General features: G+C 53.4%; 6 protein-coding genes across 6 annotated transcripts; 1 reads left to right on the forward strand and 5 right to left on the reverse strand.

Annotated features, from left to right (window-relative positions):
- GLOTRDRAFT_89726 (uncharacterized protein) lies at positions 1–1980 on the reverse strand (the record flags this gene model as incomplete). Its single annotated transcript, XM_007862404.1, has 6 exons — positions 1–185; positions 238–412; positions 589–960; positions 1215–1308; positions 1387–1599; positions 1916–1980. 6 exons carry the CDS (start codon positions 1978–1980, stop codon positions 1–3), a joined length of 1104 nt encoding a protein of 367 aa, XP_007860595.1.
- Positions 1981–4187: 2207 nt separating this feature from the next.
- On the reverse strand, positions 4188–4994 carry GLOTRDRAFT_67480 (Prefoldin). The gene is made up of 5 exons (XM_007862405.1): positions 4929–4994; positions 4711–4877; positions 4554–4644; positions 4453–4506; positions 4188–4395 (listed from the first exon to the last, which is right to left on the reverse strand). The coding sequence occupies exons 1-5, from the start codon at positions 4959–4961 to the stop codon at positions 4372–4374; spliced, it is 369 nt and encodes a 122-aa protein (XP_007860596.1). The 5' UTR covers positions 4962–4994; the 3' UTR covers positions 4188–4371.
- Positions 4995–5054: 60 nt separating this feature from the next.
- GLOTRDRAFT_112869 (Calreticulin-domain-containing protein) lies at positions 5055–11420 on the forward strand. The gene is made up of 22 exons (XM_007862406.1): positions 5055–5425; positions 5475–5673; positions 5727–5865; positions 5919–6128; positions 6182–6348; positions 6403–6527; positions 6579–6928; positions 6977–7239; positions 7289–7726; positions 7784–7997; positions 8055–8142; positions 8196–8314; positions 8366–8624; positions 8673–8835; positions 9135–9210; positions 9275–9685; positions 9740–9858; positions 9916–10190; positions 10242–10350; positions 10408–10555; positions 10612–10989; positions 11046–11420. Exons 1-22 carry the CDS (start codon positions 5236–5238, stop codon positions 11157–11159), a joined length of 4554 nt encoding a protein of 1517 aa, XP_007860597.1. The 5' UTR covers positions 5055–5235; the 3' UTR covers positions 11160–11420.
- GLOTRDRAFT_67486 (terpenoid synthase) lies at positions 11397–12375 on the reverse strand. Its single transcript, XM_007862407.1, has 3 exons — positions 11911–12375; positions 11676–11849; positions 11397–11618 (listed from the first exon to the last, which is right to left on the reverse strand). Exons 1-3 carry the CDS (start codon positions 12364–12366, stop codon positions 11457–11459), a joined length of 792 nt encoding a protein of 263 aa, XP_007860598.1. The 5' UTR covers positions 12367–12375; the 3' UTR covers positions 11397–11456.
- A 924-nt stretch (positions 12376–13299) lies between these two features.
- Positions 13300–13941, reverse strand: GLOTRDRAFT_134872 (uncharacterized protein). Its single transcript, XM_007862408.1, has 3 exons — positions 13711–13941; positions 13504–13647; positions 13300–13453 (listed from the first exon to the last, which is right to left on the reverse strand). The coding sequence occupies exons 1-3, from the start codon at positions 13915–13917 to the stop codon at positions 13349–13351; spliced, it is 456 nt and encodes a 151-aa protein (XP_007860599.1). The 5' UTR covers positions 13918–13941; the 3' UTR covers positions 13300–13348.
- Positions 13942–14007: 66 nt separating this feature from the next.
- GLOTRDRAFT_112872 (uncharacterized protein) lies at positions 14008–17439 on the reverse strand. Its single transcript, XM_007862409.1, has 12 exons — positions 16862–17439; positions 16302–16459; positions 16121–16225; positions 15999–16064; positions 15875–15940; positions 15676–15815; positions 15590–15620; positions 15440–15537; positions 15003–15387; positions 14926–14967; positions 14381–14875; positions 14008–14330 (listed from the first exon to the last, which is right to left on the reverse strand). Exons 1-12 carry the CDS (start codon positions 17229–17231, stop codon positions 14307–14309), a joined length of 1980 nt encoding a protein of 659 aa, XP_007860600.1. The 5' UTR covers positions 17232–17439; the 3' UTR covers positions 14008–14306.
- Positions 17440–17441: the final 2 nt, after the last annotated feature.

The raw sequence follows: 17441 nt of genomic DNA on the forward strand, positions 1-17441 counted from the left end.
CTACGGGAACATATGCACCATGCATCCCGTCTCGGGGGGGAGCGGAGCGGATGTGCTACCTCCAAAGTTCATACACTCGAGACCGCGACACGGGTGCGCCCCGGCATCCCGCTTCCAAGTTCTCAGCCCATCCCTTCCCGGGTTTCCAGTTCGTGACTGGAACGAGATACCCGGCGGCCCCGGTCCTGCTTCGAGTTACATACATACTTGCGCCTCAAGAGTCGACATCCCACGCACGCCGGACCCATGGTTGATCCGCTCCCCAGTTCCCAACATCCATGGCCAGTTCCCGCACCGTACGCACGCACGCCGCGTATATGTTTGGCGGCGAGTGAACGGGGCTTGGTGTTGGGAACTGGGTTGTCAGCTTGGTGATCTCGAAGGGGGCGGGTCTTCCCGGAACGTCCGTAAACTCAAGTGATAGTATATGGCAGCTGCCGCGCTTTCGTTCTCCGCGACGTTGGGCTTATCATAAACCAAGCTCAATCCGTGCAAGGGGGGGCTAAGGATACGGCAGGAAATCGCTCATTAATGAACCTGGCTGCGGTCGCGCCCTGCTCCAAGAGCGACAACCAACATGCAACGCACGCCGGGCCCAGGGTTGATCCGCTCTCTAATTCCCAGCTCCATCCTCTCGGTGATGTCCCGCAGCTCTCGGATTCGGGATATGTACCGCCTCTGGGTAAGCAGGCCGCGTATATGGTTGATGGAGAGTGAACGGGGCTGGCTTGTGAGAATGCCGATGGACGTCGTTCTTCGCGGTCTCGTCTTCCCTGCGATGTCCTTGAAATGGCTCTCGTCGACTCGGACTCTCAGCGGGTTTGGCTCCCTGGTACCGGCCCTATCAATGATTGTGGCGTCAACCTCCAGCGGCGGAACCTCCATGGGAATGAAGCATGTGGTCCCCGGCCTCTTCCCTTCTCCGCGATATTGCGGACCGCCGAAGCCAGGGAAGCGATACTAAAGATATGACTGAAGCGTATCCCCGGTGGGAGCCGTTCATAATGAAGCTCGCTCATCCCTTTGGCTTCGTGCATAGAAGGTCTATTAGATATCCTGTGCATGAGAAGTTCCGGGTTGCGGCCAATAGTGCACTCAGCATCCGATGCTCAGGCTTGGGCATGTATCATTGCAACATATTGCATTGGCCTGGTCAATCATACATGGTTCAGGCTCAACTGGCGGCAATCCTACTAGCATGTGAGAAAGTCTACACTACACATGGCGCGGCCAAGGTCCTTCTCCTTCTCCGCGACGTTCAACCCCATCCCAGGGAAAGAGCCGCTAAAGATACGACGGATTCCTGTCCTAAACATTCAAGTGTAATTCCGGTGAGAGCCGCTCATAATGACCTTGTTCCGTTCATATCCTCGGAATGTTGCTTACGACTCTGTCTGGGTATCACTCAGCCTAAAATTGCCGGGTTGCGAGCGCATCGAACGGCGCGCAATTTTGAGCGGATCCTGAGTGTCGCTGGACGAGCGTGAGCAGCGGGCCATGTAATGTGGACGTTTCGAATGCCCCGTCACGTTCGTCCTGCTTCCACTTTGTGACGATCTGCGAGCAGGACGTCCCGCCGGGAGGTTGACTTCCATGAGTCTATGTATATTACACCGCACTTGCGGGATTTACTTCGTAGGTGTAAGCTCGTTATCACCGTTCGCGTATTCTTTGGGCTAGGTTGGATCGCAAACTCAAATTTAGCACAGAAATGTTATCGACCGCGATGCGACGGCGATCAACGTTCCAGCTCGTCCGTCCTCATACACACATGCTCTGTCAGTGCCCCTCATCGCGAAACCGTTGATCATGAGCAGTGCCATCTGCCCGCTATAACCGCCCCGGCTTCGAATGGAACGGTTATTTCAGGCTTATCTGCCGCGCTGCTCTTCGGCGGCTCAACGCTGGTACTTACTGTGCGCTGCTGCGTCTTGGATCGGCGGTAACGAGTGCTAGGCGTATCTGTAGAGGCCTATTCATATTCCTCCCTATCTCTGTTCTCCAAGCTCAGACCCGGAGAACGAGGATCTGTCGTTCCGTGGCATATCCCTGCGCTGACCACCCGCCGGCAAGTTCGAGTTGATATATGCGAACTGTCGGCATCGAGCATAAGCTCTAGGTTGGCGCCCGAATGAGACTTGGGCCCAGTGCCCTGGCTTCAGAGCGCGTCCAAAGATGCACTGGCATCGCGAATCAACAAGTCGCAAGATCCGGTGAACTGTAAGTTTATGCTTCCTGGTATCTGTTTCATTATAGCGCTCCTCACGCTTCAGGAACGGGTGCTTATTTTCGGATGGCGTCATGAGGCTACCGGCCGTGTTCTGACGGATACTACTATGTAGGCTCACAAATGTGTGTATGCGACACCGGTGCTGTGTAATACACAGGACAGAACTACAGAACTCGTCGTCCGCTGGTAGGATCACTTGGCCACAATCTCCTGGGACTGCTAGAGGCTGACCACCGGAGACGGGAAAGAGCAGAAGGCCTAAATGACGTCTAGTGCAACGACCGCTTCACGTCATGAGCGCAAAGTTCAGCTATCGATGAAGGTATTCCCTTCACCTTCAAGTCCGTCAGTGGACCGCCCGCTACGGAGTATTCACCAGCTGCCCGACGTCATCGCTTCAATCAATTTACGTGAGTGTTCCTGTAATAATCTCTCTCTGAACATCTGACAAGTGGCTCAGTGCTTCGTGAAGTCATTATGATCGATATAGGAATATTCCCATTCAAACGGTAGTGTGGCCTGGGCTCACAGTATGGCGAACCATAAGTTATCCCTGGCTATCATAGTGAAATGGGGGACGATCTTGGGGTTGGAGTTGGCCCGAGTGCTGAGCTCTTCACCAGCGGGAATGGCTCTGGTATAGTCACCAGCTGGATGGTCATGCTAAACCGCAAGCCACTGATTCGCTCTTCGAATTGCGGATAGGCATAACCACCCCCCCCCCTTTGTTACGCCCTATGCTGATTCCGAGTCACCGACAATACCGAGCGCTTTACTATATCCTCCTAGTGGGCCCCAGAACTTGGCGCGGTCAGACCAGTCAGCAGCCTCATTGGCTATGTGGCCTGATATAACAGAGGCCCGGAGAAACACTAAGCCATGCACGGCTGACTCGCACATCCTCTTGCACGAGGCGGCAAGGTATCATCGATTCTCTGGGGAATCTTGCCACAAGGCTGATTATCGTGCATTCAGCCAACTTTTCAGAGGCACGGCACGGGTCGCGAACCAACGAGATGACAGTACCGGTGACCTCACCATCGGCATGCCATCTCGAATATCCATCGGTGCGTCGAACCGAGTGCCTACTACTCACGCCTTCATGACTGCTCCCGTCTTCATATCGACGGTCGATTTATGTCACGAGGCTACTACACGCATCCACTGAGATTCCAGGGCCAGGTTTGTTATCCCATAGGCGTGCTGCTAGTACGTACATGTCTTGGTACTATGTCATGATGTTGAGCTTGCTGTGTGTCGTCACTGACTGCATGTGGGTCAGCTGAATCGACACCGACATCTGCTCTAGTTCGGATTCATGAAGGGCGTCTGCGATCAGTCACCGGCAGAGCCACACCTCAGAGATCGCGGGAGGTGAAGTCGTGTCTAGAACACCATGTAGGAGGTTCCCCGGGTAATGGCTGTTGTTGTTATTCGGTAAGACCTTAAAGAAGTTCCCCTGACCACGTACTCGTATGGACAAGTTGAGACGTACCCCGCACGCATCCTGTGGGGGTAACACGTAAACAGAGGACTTGTATCTGCAGATGTAAGACTCCCGTCGCTTTAGACTGGAGCAACGTGTTTCTACACGTAGACAGTATGGATTGCGGTCGCGGTCAAACGTACGCGTCATACGCCAGACCCATCCTTCAATACATTCCCGGGTGCGCCAATACATTCGGACCGACAGTTGGTCGAGAAGGACACGCCATTCAAATCCACAACTCTGTACTTCCCCTCGCTCTCCTACACAAGGGAAGAGTCTGGAGAGTCGGAACGCATCCTGCCATCACCCTCGCTTGCTCTGGGTCGGAAGCCCGAGTGCTTCCGCAAACCCAAAACAAGCAGGGGATTCAGGATGCATCGATGAATTCGGATGATGGACACCGTATACCAATTTGCTCGATGCCAAGCTTAGCATATCTTACCAAAATCCTGACAGTCCCTAATTCCTAGGCGAACGCTTCGAGAGGCAGTGTACAGAGGACGACTACATACATCATTAGGGAAGAACTAGCATACGGACCCTCATAAGCACAATACTCAACTTGATTTCACCGCAATTGTAGGCGCAAGTCGCGTCAATACTAGACGAATGATAACGCGGTACAACGATCCCCAAAACCAGGTAGGTTTAACTAAGACCTGGGAGCACTATTGAACTGTAGCACCGGTCGGTGAGACCGTGGACGACCGACTATCTGTATAGGGACACTCACAATATCTCTAAGCTGTGATTGTGCATCATTGAACTGCTTCTCGAGGTATTTCATCTACAGCCGTATTGAGGCCAAGTCATAGAAAAGACCATAACTCGTACCTTCTTGTTCAACCCATTCACATCATCTGTAAGCTCCTTTTCTTGGGATTTCAGGTCCTTCTCCATCTCAGGTCGAGGCACCATGACGAACCTACACATTGTAATCCCGTTTAACAGAGGCAGCCCAATTAGACCGTACCGAATACATCACACTCACATCTTCCCGACACCTTTATACATATTGGTGTTTGGCTCCATATGGCTGATCTCATCGATCGTGAGTTGCAAAATACGGCGCTCGCGTTCCTTCGCGGCAGTCTGCTGTTTCGTCAGGTTGAGAGCTCTCTGGGACTGAATAGCGGTTTGTTGGATTTGGACTAAAATCTGACTTCATGTCAGATCCCCGAGACACAACAAACTAGCAGTTTTAGCGACCTTGCGTAGCGTCTCGTCAGGTAGGCTAGCCATGGTAGTCGCAATCGCTGAGAACAGTCAGACAGCTAGCGCTGTACAAGACTAGCAGAAAGCGGACTTCAAATTTTTGCCACAATCCTGCATTGGACCGCGCACTTGTGATCACTATATCCAGTCCAACCGCGTCTCTACTCAAGGGTCGCATTAGCTTGCCGACCCCCAAAGCAGCTCATTCTATCCCAAGCGTTGTGCACGTATCTGCACATCTTTTCTAACCCGCGTCCGTTTCTGGAGTCACTGCCGTTCGACTAATACTCTATCATTCACCATGGCTTCATTCGAAGACTACGATGAGTTCGGCAACTACATCGGTGGGGACCTGGAATCAGATGAAGAGGAGGAGAATGTTCCCCAGCAGACTTTCCAGCAACAGCAGCAGACGCCCGCACCGCTAGAGGGGTTCGAGGAGGATGAGCCTATGGAGGCGCCGGCAGAGGACGCACTTATGCAAGTGGACGGTACGTGATGCTAGCTTGACACAACGTGTAAGAACTAAAGTGTCTTTAGAGCCCGTGCATAATGCTGTTATCCTTCACGAGGACAAACAGTACTACCCTTCCGCATCCGAGGTTTATGGTGAGGATGTGGAAGCCATTGTCCAGGAGGAAGATACACAGCCGTTGTCGGAACCCATAATTGCTCCTGTGAAGGTGCGGAAATGGACGGTAGAGGAAAAGGACATGCCGGAGACCCGATTTGATAAAGGGTGAGCAGGTCGTGACCTCGCTAGTAGCACTAATGAATAAACGGGCGAGGAAGGTACTTGCTGAATATGATGGCTTTCTCCGAGTTTGTGAGGAACGTAGCTGTCGTAGGGCACCTGCACCATGGAAAGACGTCTTTGTTGGACATGTTAATCTTCGAAACGCATAAGTTGACATGGGACGCGGATAAGCCGGTTAGTGGTCCTAATTTGCTGGGGTTTATCTTACCTGACCCTGCAGTGGGTAGCTTCGGTATACCGATACCCACCATTTATCACGGGAACGCGAAATATCCATCAAGTCGTCCCCCATGTCCCTCATCCTGTCCAACAGTGCTGGAAAATCACATCTGATTCACCTTATCGACACGCCTGGACACGTCAATTTCGTGGATGAGGTCGCTTCAGCAATCCGCTTAGTCGACGGTATCGTGGTGGTGGTCGACGTGGTCGAGGGGGTAACATCATGCACCTAAAGATGCGTCATCGTATTCTAATGCGCGTCCCTCAGTGCATGGTCAACACAGAACAAATCATACGACATGCCATCCAAGAAAATGTCAAAATCACTCTAGTAGTCAACAAAATTGACAGGCTCATCCTCGAGTTACGGATTCCCCCAGCTGACGCTTTCTACAAAATCAAACACACCATCGAGGAGATTAATACCTTCATCAGGTAAGTACTCATTGCAATACGGACCTTTTGGCTGAATCGCAATCGTTGGAACAGTACCATCAATCCCGACCCCGAGCTCCGGCTCAGCCCCGAAAGGGGAAATGTTGCATTTGCAAGTACAGACTTGCACTGGTGTTTCACGCTGCGATCGTTTGCGCAGATGTATGCAGATGCGTACGGTGTGTATACCTGTGAACTCCCCGACCGACCCATGCTAAACCACATATCAGGCCCTCTGGATGTCCAGTCCTTCGCCGACCGATTATGGGGTGACATCTACTTCAACTCCGAGACTCGCAAATTCACTCGAAAACCATCAGACCCGGAGCACAAGCGTACCTTTGTCCACTTCATCATGGAGCCGCTCTACAAATTATACAGTCAGGTGCTGAGTGAGGATACCGAGACCTTGAAGGAGACTCTGTCCGGATTGGGCATATCGCTCAAGCCGGTGATGTATAAGATGGATGTGCGGCCTCTGCTCAAGGCGATACTGGACCAGTTCTTCGGCCCCGCGGTTGGGCTGGTGGATATGATAGTGGAGAACATCCCCTCCCCTGTGGAAGCCACAGCTACGAAGGTATGATGCACCTCCACCAGCTGTCTACCCTTGCTCATGTCCACGCAGGTCGAGCACACATATACTGGCCCCCAGACATCAGATATCGCCAAAAGCATGAAGGAATGCGACGCCGCAGCACCGGTCATGGTACAAGTAACAAAGCTGTACCATACGACGGATGCGCAATCATTCCGAGCTTTCGGACGTGTCATGAGCGGTACTCTCAAGAAGGGGACAGAAATCAAGGTGCTGGGTGAAGGGTACTCGCCGGAAGACGAGGAAGACATGATGAAGGCTAACGTGGAGGATATCTGGATTAGCGAGTCTCGGTAAGGGCACCCCATTCTTGCCCGGTATAGCGAGCTAAGAGGTACCTAGCTATTTCATTCCGGCCGAAGAAGCACCGGCAGGTAACTTGGTCCTCATCGGTGGAGTGGATGCCTCTATAACCAAGACAGCCACCCTGGCTTCCCCTGACATCGAGGAAGACCTCCACATCTTCCGGCCAATCAAACATATGACGCAATCCGTGTTGAGGATTGCCATCGAGCCTGTTGCGCCATCCGAGCTGCCCAAGATGTTGTCTGGACTTCGGAGTATCAACAAATCCTACCCACTTGCCGCGACCAAGGTGGAGGAAAGCGGGGAGCACGTCTTGATCGGCACGGGCGAGTTGTATCTCGACTGCGTGATGCACGATCTGAGGAGACTGTTCGCGGAGATCGAGATCAAGGTATCCGATCCTGTGACGAAGTTTTGCGAGACAGTCTTGGAGACGAGTGCTCTCAAGTGTTATGCAGATACGCCGAACAAAAAGTGGGTTTTAATCCTTCCCCTTTATTCACAGAAAGATTTGATACGTCGTATATACAGGAACCGTATCACTATGATTGCCGAGCCCTTGGAGAAGGGTATCGCGGAGGATATCGAGAACGGGAAGGTAACGATGAGGATGACTCCCAAGGAGCGGGGCACTTTCTTCCAAGAGAAGTACCAGTGGGATTTGCTTGCCTCACGATCAATATGGGCGTTTGGGCCTGATGACAGTGGCCCGAATATTCTGTTAGATGATACCCTGCCTTCTCAAGTGTGTATTGTGATGTTGGTTCTGTGACCACAGTACTCATCCTTATCCTTGCACTAGGTTGATAAGAAGATGCTGGGTTTAGTGAAGGAGCATATCAAACAGGGCTTCCAATGGGGTGCACGGGAGGGACCATTATGCGATGAGCGCAAGTTATCTTATACTCTCATGCAATCTTTCTTATTGATGGGCCGTGTCTAGCTATGCGGAACGTCAAATTCCGGATACTGGATGCCAGTCTGGCTCAGGAGCCAATATTCCGTGGTGGTGGTCAGATTGTTCCTACGGCTCGGCGTGTCTGCTACTCATCCTTCTTGATGGTGAGTGAGCATCCCATGTATTTCATAAACAGTCCACTAAAGGGTGGGTAGGCTGCCCCGCGGTTGATGGAGCCTATATACTACGTTGAAGTTCAGGCACCTGCGGATTGCATTTCTGCGGTATACACCGTCTTGGCCCGACGACGTGGTCACGTCACGCAGGATATACCAAAAGCTGGTTCACCTCTCTACACAGTCAAGGCTCTCATCCCTGTCATGGACGCGAACGGTTTCGAAACCGATCTGCGGACTGCGACGCAGGGACAGGCCTTCTGCGTGCAGGTGTTTGACCATTGGTCGATTGTCCCCGGTTAGTTTTCCCCATGCTACCGCGAAGCTCTCTGATGATGTCCTGCAGGTGACCCGACTGACAGTAGTATCAAGCTGCGCCCCCTGGAGCCCGCATCAGGTCAGGCCTTGGCAAGGGACTTCGTCCTCAAAACTCGTCGGAGGAAAGGTCTCGGAGACCAGATTGCGGTGTCAAAATACTTGGACGACGAGTTTGTTTTGGCTTTGTCGGCGTCAGGACACGCGGACCTGCTTGGATAGACTATTCGCTATGTTACAACGCTGTGTATTCTACCATTTCTGCTCTTGTATCTCCCTGATTTCCTGAGAGGAGGCCTACGAAAGTGTGACCGGCATACAGGACCCGTGGGAGATGGTAATTGCTAGAAACTCACGTATACGTGGCAGGGCGCTTGCCGAGGAGTTATAGAAGACCGACGTGGCTGAAGCTGTTCCACACTTCATTCGCATCTTGTCCTCTCGTTCCCTTCTCCGTTATTACTTCGTCTCGGTCCTTCGTTAATATGCGAAGAGTAGCGCTCTCTGCTCTCGTCGTCGTAGCCGCCGCTGCGGTCTGCACGGCGGAGGAGACCAAGCCTGTGTTCCAGGTGGGTCTCTATTGCTATGGCGGAGCGAGCGCGTATTCACACGTCAAGACGCGTCTAACAACAGCCTACTGCCCTCGAAGCTCCATTCCTTGAACAGTTTACGGAAGGCTGGGACTCGCGGTGGACACCGTCAGAGGCCACGAAGAAGACACCGGTCGGCAAAGAGACCTTCAGCTACGTCGGGAAATGGGATGTTGAGGAGCCCATTACTCCCGTGATCGAAGGCGACAAGGGCCTCGTAGCTAAGACGAAGGCTGCCCACCACGCCATCTCTGCGCCCTTCCCTGAGCCAGTCGACTTCAGCGAGAAGCCGCTTGTGGTACAATATGAAGTCAAGTACCAGAAGGGTGGGAACTGCGGAGGTGGATACCTCAAGCTCCTCCGAGATGGTTTCCAGACCAGTGGAAAGGAGTTTGACGACAAGACGCCTTGGGTGGTCATGTTTGGGCCTGACTTGACGTGTCCTGGTACTAAGGTACGCGTATCTCTGGGAACGCTTGAGCTCGTGCCATTTACATCCCCCTTACAGTTGCACTTCATCTTCCAACACAAGAACCCCATCACCGGGGAGTACGAAGAGAAGCACCTCAAGAACGCACCCAAGCCCTCCATTGAGAAGCTCACTAACCTTTATACCCTCATTGTTAAGTATGAACACGCTTATCACGCATTGGCCGCAATTTCGCTAATGGATGATGACTGAAGCCCGGATAATACGTACGAGATTCTTTTCAACGGTGACAGCGTTAGCGAGGGCAGCCTCTTGGAGGACTTTACCCCTGCTGTCAACCCTCCCAAGGAGATCGACGATCCTGAGGACAAGAAGCCCGAGGATTGGGTCGACATCAAGAGGATTCCTGACCCCGAGGCCAGGAAGCCTGAGGACTGGGACGAAGATGCACCCTATGAAATCCCCGACGAGGAGGCGGAGAAGCCCGAGGGTTGGTTAGATGATGAGCCCGAGATGATTCCTGACCCTGGTCAGTCCTACCAGCGCGCGCGTCACACCTATCCCTGACGTGCTGCATTAGACTCCGAGAAGCCTGAAGAATGGGACGACGAGGAAGATGGTGAATGGATTCCGCCTATGGTTCGCAATCCCAAGTGCGACGAGGCACCTGGCTGTGGCGAGTGGAAGCGGTAAGCACATGCTGTATCTACCTGGTTCGGTGTCGTAGGTATTAACGTGTCGTACAGTCCTTTCAAGCCTAACCCCAACTACAAGGGCAAGTGGTACGCACCCATGATCGATAACCCTGCATACAAGGGCGAATGGGCCCCTCGTAAGATCCCCAACCCCGACTACTTCGAGGATTTGACTCCTGTCAAGAGCCTCGACAAGATCGTGAGTACAGTTGTCTTCAAAACTTGTGCAATATCTGAGCGATGTTACCCCTCTAGGGCGGCGTCGGTATCGAGCTCTGGACCATGACGGAGGACATCCTCTTCGATAACATCTACGTTGGCCACTCTGTAGAGGATGCCAACAAACTGAAGGCGGAGACGTTCGACATCAAGAAGCCCCTTGAAGTTGCTGAGCAGAAGAAGAACGATCCTCTTGACGATGATGATGAGGAGATCGACTGGAAGGAGGATCCCATTGGGTTTGTCCGCGAGAAGGTTTTCACCTTCATTGACGCGGCCAAAGTGGACCCTGTGCTCGCTTTCAAGTCGCAGCCGGAGACAGGAATCGCCCTCGCTGGCGCTGCTCTCACTTTCTTCGGTATGCTCGGTGCTTTGTTCGGTCTGGTCGGCGCTTCGCAAAAACCAATCACCAAGGTGAGTAAAGCAGCTGGATCGTGATGTCCACCTATGCCTGATACCTTGCCGCGTAGTCCTCGAAAAAGACTGACGCCCCTACACCTGACGACAAGGTCAAGACCGATACTGCTCCTGTAGCGCCCGCGGGCGGCAAGAAGGAGGAGACGACGGTCAAAAAGCGGAAGTAGCTCTGTTTAATGGGTTTCGGGCTGTATGCTATGTTTCACTTAGCTTGTCTACCGCAATGCGATCGCTTTCAATGGCCAACGATGGCATCCCGAGCCGAGGATGGTTGGCTGACTTGCGCGCCGTTGCGATGTATTTTATTGAACCTAGGTTCCGAATGCAATCTTGTGGATTACTCCTTCGGACAAGAAAGGGCGTGTATGGCAGAGCAGAGATATACGATAACATTATGGTAAGCGGTGGCGTTGTGGCTTCTATAGATTCAACTTCAGAGTGTGCACGAAGTCTGTCCAAAATCGTTATGAAGTCCGTTTTACTACGCGCTCAGCCAGCATCTCCAGAGCGACCTTGGCATCGCTGTCAGGCAGAAGACGGAGTACTTCTCTAGCACCGTCGGCATGTGCTTGAGCGAGATCCCGGGTACGCTCCACTCCGGAAGAGCGCCGTACTAGGTCCCGAGCCTTCCATATGCTTTTGTTAGACTGGCGCGGACTGGAATAGTATATAGGGGTACGTACCAGCTCTACATCTCCCTCCTTCTCAAACTTGCGCTCTATGAGGGGGCCCATCTCTGGATGCTCTTCCCATGCGTACAAGGCAGGTCCTGTCGCAAGACCGAGCTGCAGGTCTGCTCCTCCCGGTTTCCCGAGTGTAGCCTCGCCAGCCTCGTAATCTAAAATATCGTCGACGAGCTGGAATGGAGATAAGGCTTTATCTAGATCCCTGGAGGAATGCTGCAAAACTATGACATACCTGGAAGGCGATCCCGAGGTTGCGACCGTAGGCATACGCTACCTCCTTCCAGACGTCGCCGTCTCTGCAGCCACCGAGTACTACTGCAGCTCTCGCGCCCTTCGCCATCAAGCTCGCTGTCTTGAGGTACGACCGCTTCAAGTATATATTCCAGTTCTCCTTGCCGGCCCGCGGTACAGAGGAATCCTTCACGGTCACTATGCCGAGGTCCGAGCGGTGCATCTCTTTCATCTGCAGAATCTCCCCCTCCACTAGGTTTGCAATGACGCTGGCGATGAGCTCAACGACTTCGCTTTCCCCCAATCTGGATAGAGCAGCACTGGCGCGCCCCAGCAAGAAATCGCCGCCCAGGACGGACAGTTTGTTACCGAACGCGGCGGGGGCGGAGGGCGCGCCGCGTCGCAGGTGAGCCTTGTCGATGACATCGTCGTGCAGGAGAGACGCAACATGGATCATTTCAACGATCTGGGCGAGGCGTGTCTGGGTCGGAAGGATGAAGGACGGGGACGAGAGAGTGGGCGGGGACGAGCGGTCGAAGGATGGGGGCTCTGGGGGCTCTATCGGCGGAGGGGTAGGTTGCAGCGCGAACACGGACTCGAAGGAGGAGATGGAGTCCGTCATGTTAGGATTCCAGTCGTTCAGTACGTCGGGACGCGTCAGCGGTCGGTCCAGCTCCTCTGCGCGCCCCCCCGCGCCCTCGCATTCTGCCGCCCATTTCTTCAGCTCCCAGTCGCGGCCTAGGCCATTTGTCGCGCAAGCAAACAGTAGGACAAGGAGCGGTCGCACCTGCTTCGATGGGTGAAGGAAGTAGTACTCAGCAATGTCTGTAAGACCCGGGTGCGAAGACCCTAGTAGATTCAGTAAAGTCTTCCGGAGGTGCGAGAGCTGGGGCGCGACCAGAGCATGGGGGTCGACCCGGGCAGAAGCAGGCTGCTTGCCTGCGCTATGAGAGGGCCGAGGGGACGTCTCCGCAGGTTTTGGTTGTCGTTGGACCTGCGCCGTGTAATGGCGACGCGACCACTGGCACGGTCGCGACGGTCGCGTGACCGTAGGCGCGGTCGTCTGGGATAGGCGCACGGACACCGCCGCCCATTTTCGCATAATACGAGCAGAACGCCGGGAACAGCGTCGACCAGAGTTGGAGCGTGCCCGAGAGCGTCCGGTAAGTCGAAACAGGCGTAGGCTACGTAGTGGATTTCCGGCTTTTTTCCCGAATCGGATCACGTGAGACGGCGCATACACTGCACCCGCTGAGATGCAACGAAATGAAGTTCAAATTGCAATCGTATGTATGGGTGCCGTAAGGTATTGAGGGGTATACTAGACATATGTATAGAACACAAATACTAAAGATACCGAATGACATCGTCGCATGTCAACCTGGGTGTACGCCGCGACATGATGTTGATAATCCAGGTATAACACACTCTCAGCTGGATCATCGACGTGGTTGTTGAGATGCAGTCGGCGAAACAGCTGACGCCAACAGACGACTGCGGTACTTGTTGATGGGGCCTGCCAGGTGGTTCGCCAGTTCCCTACCCTGTTGAGAGGTCACTGATGGTGTGCGACCGTGGCTTAAAGGTGACATACCGTATCCTGCAAGTCCTGCCAATCTACAGAGCTCACGGCGTTCAATGCGATGAGCATTAATGGTTCGGGAGCCTCTGAATCCGTCCGAGGTTGCGGGGTTGCCTCAGATGTCTTCTCTACTGGCATGACCAGTATACGCCCAACCTAGAACCAACACAAAACAAAGTAAACCCCTAGAATGTTGACTTCCCGTGGAATTATGCGTACCTCGGTATCGACCATACTAACCCCCTGCGTTTCCTGCCATACCTCACCGCTCAGGCCCACCACGACCCGCACATGGTCTTTCGCGCTCGAAGGATCACTCGCATAAGATATCAATTGCCCAGACGGCGTCAAGAGCACCGCTGTATGCAGCTCAGGCAAGGACAGCACCTGCGTGAGCACATCGTGCAAAGCCGAGAGGACCAGCATGAAAGTAGAGGAACTCGCCTGTATGTCCGTGACGTGACCTTACTTGCCGGACCGGCTGCTACTGGTGTGGCAATTTGTGACATTCATTGTGGCGAAGGTAGTCAACTCCTGATGATACACCTATGCCTACATACAAGAGTGAACCGAGTCCTTGAGAATATATACTTGTCATAATGTTATTAGGACATCGTTTCACGGCAGAAAGTCCCGAGTATACATCGTGGAGAACTCAAACTCTCGCAGATCGTCAAGGCAAATCAGACAAGGAAAAAAATAGGAAGAAAAGCTGCGTCGTATGTTTCTCAAAATGGAGAAGTGAACAGAACAGCGCACAGCCTAAATCTGTGCCTGAGGTCGGGACGATGCGCATGATTTTCATGTATTTCGTGCTATCTCTTGCCGGTCTGGCTTTGCTATGAAAGAAGTCAGATCACTACCCGCACTACCAAATCTCTGCACTCACCAGATACGCCATCAACTGCTGGTATCCGGGCTGGTTAGCAGGCGACACACCAGGCATCGGCGGCGGCGGCGGCGACATCTGTTGCGGAGGCGGCATACCATATTGTGGCATCGGCGGTGTCGCCGTCTGCTGCGGGGGCTGCTGATTCTGCTGCTGACCCTGCGCTTGCTGGATAAGCGCCAAGATGTTAGGAGGGAGGCTGGCGAGAGACGGCATGCCAGGCGGTCCAGGAGGAGGCGGTTGCGGCGTCGAGTTCTGGGGTGGCATAGGAGGCGGGTACGATCCCGTGTGAGCCGAGGGCGGCGGTAACGAGCCGGGGTACGGCGGATGAGGCTGCTGCTGTAACGCTGAGGGCGGCGGGAAGAAATGATTCGGCGGTCCCGGAGGCATTGGTGGCATATTTGGGATGCCGGGAGGGGGTACGGGGGGAGCAGAGGCTTGAGGGGGGGCAGAAGGAGGCGCCCCACCCTGAGGCTGCTTTAAGGCAGCCAGTAGCTATGACCATCGTCAATCACTGCAACACAATCGTATTACAACCAACTCACCTGCTGGACTTTCCTTGCCTGTTCAAGTCTCTCGTCGACAGGCTGAATTGAGACAAGAAATTAGAGATCTATCCGACGGCCTCAAAGTATGATCTTACTGGTGCAGGGCCACTCGGTCCTCCGTAACTGGGTCCACCGGGGCCGCCACTGTAGTTAGTAGACGGAGGAGGACCGCCAGGACCTCCACGGTAGCCTGAATCTCGGTCATCAAACCGGCTGTTGTACCCTCCTCGTCCTCTGCCCCGCCCGCCTCCACCTCCACCTCCACCACCCCCATACCCATCGTCTCCGTATCGTCTCCCACGATCGCGATCCCTATCAAAGTCACGGTGGTCCCAGTCGTCGCCGCCGTAACCGCCCCGTCCTCGACCACGACCGCGTCCACCTCGACCACGCACGCGCCCGCGAGGGGACGGCTCATCGTATTCACGATCGTACCTCTCGTCTCGCCGAGGATTCGGGCTGGGATTATGCTCGTCAATCAACATCGAGAATGGTCAAGATAGCCACATACCTGCGTTGAGAGTGATCCATCTCCCATCCGAGGGCTATATCCATAACGCCATCCTGTAAACCTTGATGCCTTAGGCGATCATATGCTTCTTCGGCAGCCTAGCGGACATCAGCGTTGAAATTCCGTGCATAAAGCAACGGACGTCATTACCCGGATATCGTAGAACTCTACGTAGCGTTGACTGGATAGATATAGATTCTCAGTACGAACGCTCTGCATATGGTCTGCAAACGTACTCAGGTCGACCACTTTCCGACAGCGTAACGGACTTGACATCTCCAAACTGTTGGAACTTTCTTCTGACCTCATTGTCATCTATCGGTTGTCCCGACATCGAGTTCCGCAAGGTAACCAGAAGCGTCCCTTGCATTTCTTGCTAAATATGCATATCCGAAACCTCAGTACCGGCGCAAGGAGTCATTGAATTTATCTTACTTGACCGCTTTTCTCCTGCTCTTTGCTCGTGTTGTCATCACGAGGTAGTGAGTAATGCACATCAATCTAGTATATTAGAGTGAGAATTGCGTGGGATGTCATGCGTAACCTGAATAAGACATACGGGTCGTCCACTGATTTCTGAGCCTTGTAGTCGCTCTCTGGCACGTTCCGCTGCTCGTAAATCATACTAATGACCGCATAAGCGCTGGATTCAGCACCGTTTCCTATCGATGGTGAACTCACGTAAGTGACAAATACCATGCCGCGGTTTGCTATGAGGTCAAAGAACGTTTTGATGTCACCATGTTCTTCAAAGCGGCGGCGAACATCATTGCTATCCGTTTCGTACTGTATGCGTAGCCATCAGGGAAATGCTCCGAACGGCAAGTTGGACGCTCAGTCTGCCCAACTCAAATCCACTTGCCTTAATGTTACGAATGAAAAGTGTTCGACAAGGACGTTCTCTTTGGATTCGCTCTTCAATTATGGAATCGTGAACCTTGTCATCTCTCTCCCTGCGTTGACGCTTGGGAGGGCGCGATCCATATCCACCGCCACCGCTGCCGCTATAACCTGAGTCGTCTATGGAAGCAGCCCACGTAAGAATCATAACTCAGGAACAAATCTCGATCAAAAGACTCAATGAAGGCACGAGAAAGTCAGGGTCAACCGCAACATAAGGACCATCGCACCAGGATTTCAGGAAGCAGACCGACGAGTACTTTCAGTTATTCACCAGCTCACGCCCCTGCGTTCTTGCTAGCTATGCGGGACGTCCCGAAGCCAGTTCATAATGACCTCTCGCTTCAGTCGCTCAGCTCAGCAGACATAATGGCTCTCGTCGATAAGCAAACGCTTAATCCTGAATTGATTTCCTCGGATGCTGCGGGTCTCAAAATCGCTTGACAAAGTTCCGAGCGAGCGTGCCAAGAATCCAAAACCCTCGTAGGAGGCCTGATATTCAATTCAAGGCTCTAAGCGCACCTTCATTATAATTCCCATATCCTTGATCATAGCCATCTGAGTCAGGCGCGCCTCCGTACTGACCAGATCCTCCATAACCGTTGTTCTGGTAGAGATCTTGACCTTGGCTAGTACCATACTGATTATAACTTGCATTCATGTCGCCTTGCGGAGGGGCTTGATCATAGGGACCAGGAGCGGCGTCAAAATTGTTACTGTAGCCTCCCCCTCCGCCGCCCCCACCCCCGCGACCACGGCCGCGTCCAAACCCTCGGCCTCTGGACGGGCTACCTTGCTCGAAACGATGGGATCTGTCAGGGCCAGGGCCACCAGAAAACCCACCCCTACGGCCTGTGTCGTAGGGACTTCCGTATGGATGGTGTCGATTCATCTAAATTGCTAAACTTCTCTAGGAGTTACGGGCTTATCGACGTCGCAATCAGCACATAAAGTTGTTGTTGCAGGGAGCAGGCCACGAAGTCGCTCGAAGTTGCAGCAATGTCGGACAGCTCACGTCCAACTTCGTTTTCAACGCAGAGAGTAAGGTGCTAGCACGGATAGCTGTCGCAGGAACAGAACGATGTTGGTGGTACCAGTTCAA

Source organism: Gloeophyllum trabeum (genome assembly GCF_000344685.1).
Source record: "Gloeophyllum trabeum ATCC 11539 unplaced genomic scaffold GLOTRscaffold_00001, whole genome shotgun sequence".
Taxonomy (NCBI): Eukaryota; Fungi; Basidiomycota; class Agaricomycetes; order Gloeophyllales; family Gloeophyllaceae; genus Gloeophyllum; species Gloeophyllum trabeum.

Bases quoted from the DNA above. Each gene is read 5' to 3' on its own strand.
- GLOTRDRAFT_67480 (XM_007862405.1), bottom strand. From the start codon at position 4,961: ATGGCTAGCCTACCTGACGAGACGCTACGCAAG. The intron at 4,645-4,710 runs GTGAGTGTGATG...TACAATGTGTAG, and splicing joins TATAAAGGTGTCGGGAAGAT to GTTCGTCATGGTGCCTCGAC. The intron at 4,507-4,553 runs GTACGAGTTATG...ATACGGCTGTAG, and splicing joins TGAATGGGTTGAACAAGAAG to ATGAAATACCTCGAGAAGCA.
- GLOTRDRAFT_112869 (XM_007862406.1), top strand. From the start codon at position 5,236: ATGGCTTCATTCGAAGACTACGATGAGTTCGGCAACTACATCGGTGGG. The intron at 5,426-5,474 runs GTACGTGATGCT...AAGTGTCTTTAG, and splicing joins CGCACTTATGCAAGTGGACG to AGCCCGTGCATAATGCTGTT. The intron at 5,674-5,726 runs GTGAGCAGGTCG...CGGGCGAGGAAG, and splicing joins GAGACCCGATTTGATAAAGG to GTACTTGCTGAATATGATGG.
- GLOTRDRAFT_67486 (XM_007862407.1), bottom strand. From the start codon at position 12,366: ATGATCCATGTTGCGTCTCTCCTGCACGACGATGTCATCGACAAGGCT. The intron at 11,850-11,910 runs GTATGTCATAGT...TCTCCATTCCAG, and splicing joins ACCTCGGGATCGCCTTCCAG to CTCGTCGACGATATTTTAGA. The intron at 11,619-11,675 runs GTACGTACCCCT...AGCATATGGAAG, and splicing joins AGGAGGGAGATGTAGAGCTG to GCTCGGGACCTAGTACGGCG.
- GLOTRDRAFT_134872 (XM_007862408.1), bottom strand. From the start codon at position 13,917: ATGCTGGTCCTCTCGGCTTTGCACGATGTGCTCACGCAGGTGCTGTCC. The intron at 13,648-13,710 runs GTACGCATAATT...TGTTGGTTCTAG, and splicing joins TTAGTATGGTCGATACCGAG to GTTGGGCGTATACTGGTCAT. The intron at 13,454-13,503 runs GTATGTCACCTT...ACCTCTCAACAG, and splicing joins GGCAGGACTTGCAGGATACG to GGTAGGGAACTGGCGAACCA.
- GLOTRDRAFT_112872 (XM_007862409.1), bottom strand. From the start codon at position 17,231: ATGAATCGACACCATCCATACGGAAGTCCCTACGACACAGGCCGTAGG. The intron at 16,226-16,301 runs GCAAGTGGATTT...CTACGCATACAG, and splicing joins TTTTCATTCGTAACATTAAG to TACGAAACGGATAGCAATGA. The intron at 14,968-15,002 runs GTCGGATAGATC...GTCTCAATTCAG, and splicing joins TAAGATCATACTTTGAGGCC to CCTGTCGACGAGAGACTTGA.